The sequence below is a fragment of the Citrus clementina genome, unplaced genomic scaffold (assembly GCF_000493195.1).
Source record: "Citrus clementina cultivar Clemenules unplaced genomic scaffold, Citrus_clementina_v1.0 scaffold_9, whole genome shotgun sequence".
NCBI lineage: Eukaryota > Viridiplantae > Streptophyta > Magnoliopsida > Sapindales > Rutaceae > Citrus > Citrus x clementina.
The window spans coordinates 10440530-10450047 of NW_006261964.1; the positions used below are offsets into that span (position 1 = coordinate 10440530).

General features: G+C 33.1%; 1 protein-coding gene across 1 annotated transcript; it reads right to left on the reverse strand.

Annotated features, from left to right (window-relative positions):
* Positions 1 to 1049: 1049 nt before the first annotated feature.
* On the reverse strand, positions 1050 to 4689 carry LOC18033511 (probable leucine-rich repeat receptor-like protein kinase At1g35710). Its single transcript, XM_024186117.1, has 3 exons — positions 3777 to 4689; positions 1422 to 3632; positions 1050 to 1342 (listed from the first exon to the last, which is right to left on the reverse strand). Exons 1-3 carry the CDS (start codon positions 4687 to 4689, stop codon positions 1050 to 1052), a joined length of 3417 nt encoding a protein of 1138 aa, XP_024041885.1.
* Positions 4690 to 9518: the final 4829 nt, after the last annotated feature.

Sequence of the window (9518 nt, forward strand, 5' to 3'; positions counted from 1 at the left end):
ATTGGTAAATGCCTTGGATAACAACAATGTGATGGTTCATCAGTAATTCTTTTCCCCAAGCCACCTTTGTAGCAGCAACTGGTAGGCCCAGTTGTCCACCTGGATATGTTAAGAGCGAACTCGCGTTGCATTGCTTGCCATGACTGACATGGTTCCAGTCAACACTCAGGTGGTTCTAACTTACATGTTCATCTCCCCCAACCCAAGTTTTGACTAACCTCACTTTTTTGGGAGGGAAAATTCCATTTAGGTAGTTCTGTGAGCTCCTTAAGAACTTTCAAATATATGTTTCTTACAGAGATACATATCTGAATGGTGTCTAATGCTTTATTAAATTATTTAGCTGTGGAAGATGAATATCGAGGAGGTTATTGTAAGTGCTAAGTTAACAGGCAGAGGGGGGCATAATAGTGGGTTTTCAATAATGTATAGAGCATCTAGGATACGAAATGAAAACATTTAGAGTGTTTTGTTTTCTTAATTGGTATTTTCTTGCATTCCAGTTCTATTGCATGACTACGACAATCACATTTTTCTTCATTTCTTATTTATGTTTTTCTTTTTGTTATACTTCCTAAGTTTTTTGTTAAACGTCCCAATGTGTACCATTCAATGGTTAAGTTAGGAACATTATCAGCCTATTTAGGACGTACAATAAAAAATTTGAAGACATTGTAACATATTTGCTAATATGTACTTGAAATTCTTTTCAAGAGAAGCTTTGCTTCTTGTAATGGAGCACCTCATCATGTAGGTGACAGTATGTTGATAGGCTTTAACTGAACTGGGAAGAGAAATTGAGGGTGAAAGTTTGAAAATAGGCAACGATGTTGGAGTGACATATCACAAACACTATTGGATAATTAAACCTCTAACCGTGTGAGGTGAGGAAAGATTTTATTCATAAAATGAAAAAGATACCTCTAGTCAACATGACTTACAAGCATTACCCCTTGTGATATGGTAAAATCTAGAAAACGATTTCAAAGGACCAGACCGATTACTTAGAAAAATAGGCTATTCACAAGCATGACTAAATCTTCAATTGACTAGATCTTCAACAATTGAGACACTTTCGGCATGGTTGGTCTAGATTTAGGATTCTCATCTAAGCATGAAATGGCGACTTCCACGATTGATATCAATTTGTCTTGAACAATGCACGATGGAGTTGGAAGCCGAGGGTCTAACATTTCATCGAGTGCTATGTTCAAGTTCAAAGATGAAGAGGACATTGAGGAAATAAAATCTCTTGGATGCTTCCCCTTTATCACTTCCAATGCCAACACTCCAAAGCTGTACACATCGCACTTTTCAGTAACTTTCATTGTGTATGCAAGCTCTGAAAAGGGGAAAAAAAGAATTATTATTTTATTATTATCATCTTTACACAGTAAAAGCTTGAATAATAATTTACATACCTGGTGCAACATATCCATATGTGCCTGCAAGTTCTGTCCAATTGGATGAGTCTGGCTTGAGAAACTTGGCAATTCCAAAATCCGAAACATGAGCTTCATTATCGAAATCTAACAGCACATTTTTGCTTGATATATCTCGATGAACAATTGGTGGGAAACAATCATTGTGCATGTAAGACAATGCATTAGATATACCTTTTATCACATTCATTCTCCTTGTCCATCCCAAATCCTTTGCTGCTGCATTATTGCTTAGGATCATGGCCAAGCTACCCATTTCAAAGTATTCATAAATTATAAACAAGTGCCGGACATGTGAACAAAAGCCATAAAATTTCACAATGTTACGATGCCGTATTTCGGTCAATGCCTTGACTTCATTCAAGAATTCTTGCTGAAATGTCATCTCACCTGGGAGTGGCGAATGGAATTTCTTGACTGCAACGATTTCTCCAGAAGCTAGCTCAGCTTTGTAAACACTTCCTTGTCCACCCTTTCCAATGCAGTGCTCATCATCAAAGTCATTTGTTGCTCTAATAATTTCTTCATAGACAATTTTTCCTTCAAAATTTAACACTGAAAGCAAACTTCGAGTATTTCCAGGGCTACTTTGTTGTGTTTGTAAGTCATTCTTTCTTCGTTGAAACTTGAAGAACAGTCCAATCAAAGAAATTAAAAGAGCAACAATCCCTAAGAGAGGGAATACCACAACAACCCAGATCTTTCTCAAAGCTTGTTTGTTTGACTTTAATGCTTTGCAAGATGGAAGTCCTTTGACGTCTCCACATAATCCTTTGTTCCCTTGTAGTGCTTCTATTGGAGCATCTCTGAATGTTGTGCTGTTAGGAATTGGACCTTGTAACTCATTGTAGGATATGTCAATGCGTAGCAAGCCACGCATTTTTTCGAAGCAACTTGGAATGAGACCTGAGAGGCTATTGTGGGAAAGATTCAAGTTCTCCAAACTTTGTAAAATGCAGATTTGAGATGGTATTGCTTCTCTGAGAAAGTTATAACTTAAATCCAACTCTGAAAGATGAATTAACTCCTCCAATTTAATTGGAATTCCCCGACAGAACTGATTATTGCTCAAATTTAAGTAATGCAATTTGACCAAGTTGCCAAAACTTTTTGGGATCGAATTGTTTAATCTATTGGAAGACAAGTCAAGGTGCTCGAGTTGAGCGAGTGACCCAAGTTTTGGAGATAGTTGTCCAGAAAGCTGATTCTGAGCCAAAATGAGCTTGATCAAAAAATTAAGCTTGCCAAGTTCTGTTGGAATCTCGCCAACAATATGATTTGATGAAAGATCAAGAACTCCTAATTGAGATGAGTGTCCAATTTCAGGAGGTATATTGCCAGTAATATTATTTACAGAAAAATCTAAAGTGCCTAACTTTGGACATCTTCCCCAATCAGATGAGATTTCACCATAAAAGTTATTGTGGCTAAGGTCTATGAAAGTTAAGTTTGGATAAATATAAAAAGATTCAGATATATTGCTGCTTAGATAGTTTCTATCGAGACGTAATCTTATTAGGCTTGTCAAATTTCTGAAAGATAGAGGGATTGAGCCACGAAGTGTATTATTGTTTAATTCTAAATTGAAAAGAGACCTCAAGTTTCCTATTTCACTTGGAATTGAGCCAGAAAGTAAATTGTTATGAATATACAATGTAGCCAATTTGGTTAGGTTACCTAAAGAATGAGGGATTATGCCACTGAGTTTATTGTACCCTAAAGTAAGTGTGGAAAGAGACCTTAAGTTTCCAAATTCACTTGGAATTGAGCCAGAAAGTGAATTTTCATAAAGATACAAGGCAGCTAAGTTGCTCAAATTGCCCAAAGATGGAGGGATTGAGCCACTGAGTTTATTACTGTACAATGCTAGATTAGAAAGAGACCTTAAGTTTCCAAATTCACTTGGAATTGAGCCAGAAAGTGAATTTTCATAAAGATACAAGGCAGCTAAGTTGCTCAAATTGCCCAAAGATGGAGGGATTGAGCCACTGAGTTTATTATTGTTCAATGCTAGATCAGAAAGAGACCTTAAGTTTCCTATTTTACCTGGAATTGAGCCAGAAAGTGAATTGTTATAAAGATACAAGGTAGCTAAGTTGCTCAAATTGCTCAAAGATTGAGGGATTGAGCCACTGAGTTTATTATTGCTCATTTCTAAATCGGGAAGAGACCTCAAGTTCCCATTTTCACCTGGAATTGACCCAAAGAGTGAATTTTCATAAAGATACCAGGTAGCTTATTTGCTCAAATTGCCCCAATAGGAAGGGATTGAGCCCCTGAGTTTATTATTGGTCAATTCTAGATCGGAAAGAGACCTCAAGTTTCCAATTTCACCTAGAATTGAGCCAGAAAGTGAATTGTTATAAAGATACAAGGTAGCTAAGTTGCTCAAATTGCCCAAAGATGGAGGGATTGAGCCACTGAGTTTATTGTACCCTAAACTAAGTGTGGAAATAGACCTCAAGTTTCCAAATTCACTTGGAATTGAGCCAGAAAGTGAATTGTTATAAAGATACAAGGCAACTAAGTTGCTCAAATTGTCCAAAGATGGAGGGATTGAGCCACTGAGTTTATTATTGTTCAATGCTAGATTAGAAAGAGACCTCAAGTTTCCTATTTCACTTGGAATTGAGCCAGAAAGTGAATTGTCATAAAGATACAAGGTAGCTAAGTTGCTCAAATTGCCCAAAGATGGAGGGATTGAGCCACTGAGTTTATTATTGCTCAATTCTAGATCGTAAAGAGACCTCAAGTTTCCTATTTCACATGGAATTGAGCCAGAAAGTGAATTTTCATAAAGATACAAGGTAGCTAAGTTGCTCAAATTGCCCAAAGATGGAGGGATTGAGCCACTGAGTTTATTGTACCCTAAACTAAGTGTGGAAAGAGACCTCAAGTTTCCTATTTCACTTGGAATTGAGCCAGAAAGTGAATTGTCATAAAGATAAAAGGTAGCTAAGTTGCTCAAATTTCCCAAAGATGGAGGGATTAAATCTTCTAAATAATTTGAGTACAAAGCAAGGTAGTTTAGAGAACATAACCTACCTACTTCATAAGGAATTGAGCCATTTAATTTATTCTCGAACGAGTGAAGGCTCTTGAGATAACTTAGGTGGCCAATTTGTGGTGGTATGGTACCAGAAAACGAATTATATGATAAATCAAGGTACTTGAGTCTTGAAATGTTACCAATTTGAGGTGGGATGTTTCCATAGAGTTGATTGTGCCAAAGATCAAGATACGCCATATGAGGAAATGATGAGAATGAGAAATCATGAAGCATACCTTTTAAACCTATACTTGTGAGGTTAATACTATTGACTCTTCCACCACGGTTGCAATGAATTCCAACCCAAGCACATGGGCTTGTTTTGGTGACATTGTTAAGAGTCCATGAAGATAGGAGAGATCCATTATTATGATTTTGAAGGCTAGTTTTCCATTTGAGAAGTGCGTGGGCTTCTTCCATATAATAAAAAGAAACAACCGGTGGAAAATTTGAAGCACAAAATAGGATCAAAAAAATGAGTGAGAAAATTACTAAATTATTTTTCAAGTTTGGTGACATCATTGCGTAATGGAAGATCAACCGAGGCTCGATAATCATAGAAACAATAGAGAAAAGTGAAAGATGAGAACAACAAGAAACTAAGATTAGCTAGACAAGGCAGATAGAAATAAACATCTAGGAATGATGGATGTACAAAGAAACACACTGAAAGGCAAATTTATAGAATCAATGACGTGAGGCAACAAATTAATGAGTCAACCACTCTAAGGTAGACTAGTTGTTGTTAGGGAAAAAAATGGTTTTCATTAATTTTGTTAGTCATGTGTCAATTGAGGCCTTATTAAATCTTTGTGTGTATGTATATATGTTAGTTTTTTTGTAGGGGATTTTAAAGTTTAGAAAATTCCGAAAAATCTTTAAAACTCATGCTTTTAATTTTTTCTAGATTTTCCCCGAATTTTAAACACATGAATTAAAAAATTTATGTATGTATATGTATGTATGTATGTATGTATGTATGTATGTATGTATGTATGTATGTATGTATGTATGTATGCTTCTTCTGTAATGCACGACGAATGAGTTATCCACGGGGAAGTCAAAAAGTCAATGCATGGCAGCATGTGTTAAGGAGAAATTCTAGAATACATCAAAGGTACCATGTCAACTATACAACAAGCAAATGATGTTATGACATGTGTGTATTTATTTTGAAAATCTATCATGTAAATGGTGGTTGTATTAAATTCAATTACACATGTCATGAATGCATCAATTGGTTGTAGTACATCAAATGTATTCTAGAATTTCTCTGTGTTAAGACCTCTAAAGTAGGCTAGCTACATTGGTTGGTCCATATGTGTTGCCATTTACACTTTATGTATCCGAACTAATTAATGGAGACTAAATAGTACATTTCTGTCCAATCTACCAAGATGTCAACATTAGTTTATGTAAAATAGCAATGCACTAAGATTGACAAAGAAATTAAATACTAGTTATGTTAAAATTAATTCTATTCCAACAAGTGAGCGACATGTGAAAGAAAAAAAAAGAGAGTTTTATTTTAAAAATTTATCTAAAATGATGTCGTATTTATCATCCACTTAAAGAATGACATATCATTTAAGATGAAATTTAGAATATCCATTATTACTGAAAAAAAATTCTATTTCATAAAAAATTGAATCAAAAAGTGAATTTTTAACAAAATGTCAGATAGTTAAGTTGGTCACATTAGTTAAAGAAAGTGGGATTGAGGCATTGAGTTTATCCATCCAGGCCACAACATGAAGTGTTTGAACCCTAAAACTTGGATATCTCATCGAGTTCAGAGGCATGGTTGAATCGGCAAGCTTCTCTATACGATTCAAACTACGTGATATTTAAGGAAAAAAAAATCTTGGTAAGGTTTGAAGGTACAAATCAATTAACTTACTTATAAGAATTCTATCCGACGACATATCGGTCAATGACGTCGCCAATAATAATTACATTGACAATTTGTCTCTACTCCTTTCTCATACAGTTGAAAGAAGGTAAAACATCAAATCTCTTAATCTTTCTTTTTTGGTTTTATTATTGCATAATTTTAAAATTTTTTTTTCCTAATTCAAGTTTAAAATTTTTGCTTTGCGGATTCGGAAAGCTTAATGTTCAAATTGTATGATCACAGCACATGATCCTCTTATATTTATTAATCTAAAATTTTCGGTGTAATGTTCATAAGAATATATTTTAATTTGTTAGATTTTTATTTGAAGCTGGTTCAGCTGTTCAGACAGACCAGTTAGTTTAAGTACCTGATTTTGAATTTACTCATGGGTAATTAGTAGCTGATTTTATTGTTAAATCTTTACTCTATGTTCAATTCAATTTCTGTTCTAAATAAAGGGAAAGTTACTCTGCATGTTAAATGAGGCTCAATAACTTCTTGCTCTTGCTGATGGGGCTCAAGAATCTGAAAAGTCAAGTAACCATTACTTTATAGCTTATTCTTTTGGAAAAGTCAATGATGTACGATGGTTGGGGATGTAACAAGGATGGAAATATTTATCTCACTTACAACGGACAAGTTTTGTTTCGCTTGAGCTTAATTTTGTGAAATCAAATCCACAATGAGAAACTGCGTCTTAAATCAGTTATCTAGAAAATGAAATGGTTGGATTTTGTAATTCTCCCCATCGCTTAAGGAGATCAACGAAGTCAACCCCCAAAATTTTTTTTCCAGAAAAATTAATGGACAAAATTGACCTTCGGCTTTTTCGATCCAGAGCGACTAACCAACTTGTTAACCGGGCATTATCTCTCCAAAGATTATGTCTGTGTTAGTAAGTAGAAAAGTCTATAAATTCCAGATCAAAACAACACTGTGCCTTTCAATACCTATTTGTCATAATAATATGCACTTTGATAAACATACAACTGCTTCGATATAATAAATATATAAATTTGGATCTAAATTGAGATAGTTTGAGGCCAACCCATGATCTTATATTGTATTACAACAGACTAAATTAAAAATTTGGCTTTTAAACTGAGTATGAAATTTCATAAATTAAAAAAAAATGAAATCAATTAATTAGTGAACGCATGAAGTAAAGCGAGATTAATGGAAGCCGCATATGCAAACTACTTATCCACCATGAGGTTGAAAAAATCAATGTGCATGGCAGCATGTGTATATGATACGATAATACAATAGATAATATGAACCGTCACGGTGTTACAAAATGCCAACATATCAATTATGAAAATTTAATGCACGACAATTGACGAAGGGGGAAAAAAAAGAAAGAAAAGAAAGGATTGCGTCTTCAATCAGTAAAGAAGGTCAATAGAGTCGACTCTGAATGGTTTTGCCACAAAGGTTAATGGGTAAAATTGACCTCTGATTTTCTGGATGGAATATGGATCCTGACAAGCGAAATTGTTTGCTGGGCATTTATTTGTTTCTCATAAGATATGTCTGTTAGTAAATAGAAAAATTAAAGCAACACACTGTGCCTTCCTATACCCTTTCGTTATAATAATTAATATGCACTTTGATGAAGATGATAAATATATAAATAGTAAATATTTAGAAACTTCTGGGTCTAATTAAATTGAGATATATTGTCAAAGGCAAACTCAGGATCTTAAAGTACAACAGACTAAATTAAAAGTTAAACTTTTAAAATGGTTATGAAATTTTATAAGTAGAAAAAAAAAAGCACCAGACAGAATGAGTAAAATATTCTTATGGACTAACTGAAAAAATATCTCAAACTTTAAGAACAAAATTATCCTTCATGGAAAGAGCAAAATAAATTAATTTTTCCATCACAAAGAGTAAGTTATTAAGTTAAGGTAAAATATGAGGAAAAAACAATTAAGGTAAAATATGAGGAAAAAACAAACTCGAATGATAAAATATACTGCATTGGAGTGTGTGTTTTACGTAATTTTTAGTTTATCTCTTAACTTAATAATTTAAAAAATCTCTTATTAGATAATGACTCTATATTAGATTTTGTGAAAAATTAAGTGACTGTCAAGTTATGTACATAAAACAACAAATAAACTTATGACGTAAAATACATAAGCCATAACATGTTTATGCAGTGACAAAATACATTGCATTAGAGTGTGTATTTTACTTATTTTTGATTTTAACACTTCACTTAATAACTTAAAGTAGGGATGGTAAAATCCGGATCCGGAACTGCATTCAAGTTTTGATATTTAGATAAGCAAAAAAATATGTGGATTCAGATGCAGATAAATCTGCATGGATTGCGGGCAGATTTTTCGGATTTTCAAATCTGCATAATAGTAAATTCAACTATAATTTTAAATTCAACAATTTACTCAATAATACTAAACATGATCCAATTATAATCCAATAATCAACAATTTAATATCAATTCCACATAAATAACATACAACAATACCATAAATCCACAAATAAAAATTTCACAATATAAATCAAATATAGAAAATAAATAAAAAATGTAAGGCAAACCAATTCATTACAATATTTTGTTATTATTATTATTAGTAGTAGTAGTACTGTAGTAGTAGTAGTTTCTAAACATATTTTTCTAAGTCAAGAAAGATTATAGAGTTAATTATGCTTATACATATTAAATAAATAATTTAACATATATATTTTTTATTTGAAATCTAATTAAAAATAATGCAGATCTAGATATTCGATCTTCTGGATTCACTTGCATCTAGATCCAAACAGATCTTAGATTTGAGGTTCCGGATCAACATTTTGTAAAATACAGATACGTATTTTTTCAAAATCGGATCTAAATCTTTCGGATCTTAGCGGATGCGGGTTGGACCCTGATTTTTTTGCCATCCCTAACTTAAAAGATCTCTTATTAGATAATAACTCCAATTTAGATCATGTAAAGATTAACTTATTGACAAGTTATGCACATAAAACAACAAAAACACTTGTGACGTAAATTACATAAACTTTGACAGGCTATATATTTGTATCGAAATCTTATAAATAATGAAAAAGATTTGCATACTATAAAATAAATCTAAAAATTATTAAAAAAAGATAA

What these genes read in the sequence shown, in the direction of transcription:
- LOC18033511 (XM_024186117.1), bottom strand. Translation starts at nt 4,689, where the DNA reads ATGGCGTATCTTGATCTTTGGCACAATCAACTCTATGGAAACATCCCA. An exon ending in ACTTTCTGGCTCAATTCTAG is followed by an intron (nt 3,633 to 3,776) that starts GTGAAATTGGAA and finishes GGTCAATTCCAG; the next exon opens with GTGAAAATGGGAACTTGAGG. An exon ending in ATATGGATATGTTGCACCAG is followed by an intron (nt 1,343 to 1,421) that starts GTATGTAAATTA and finishes TCCCCTTTTCAG; the next exon opens with AGCTTGCATACACAATGAAA.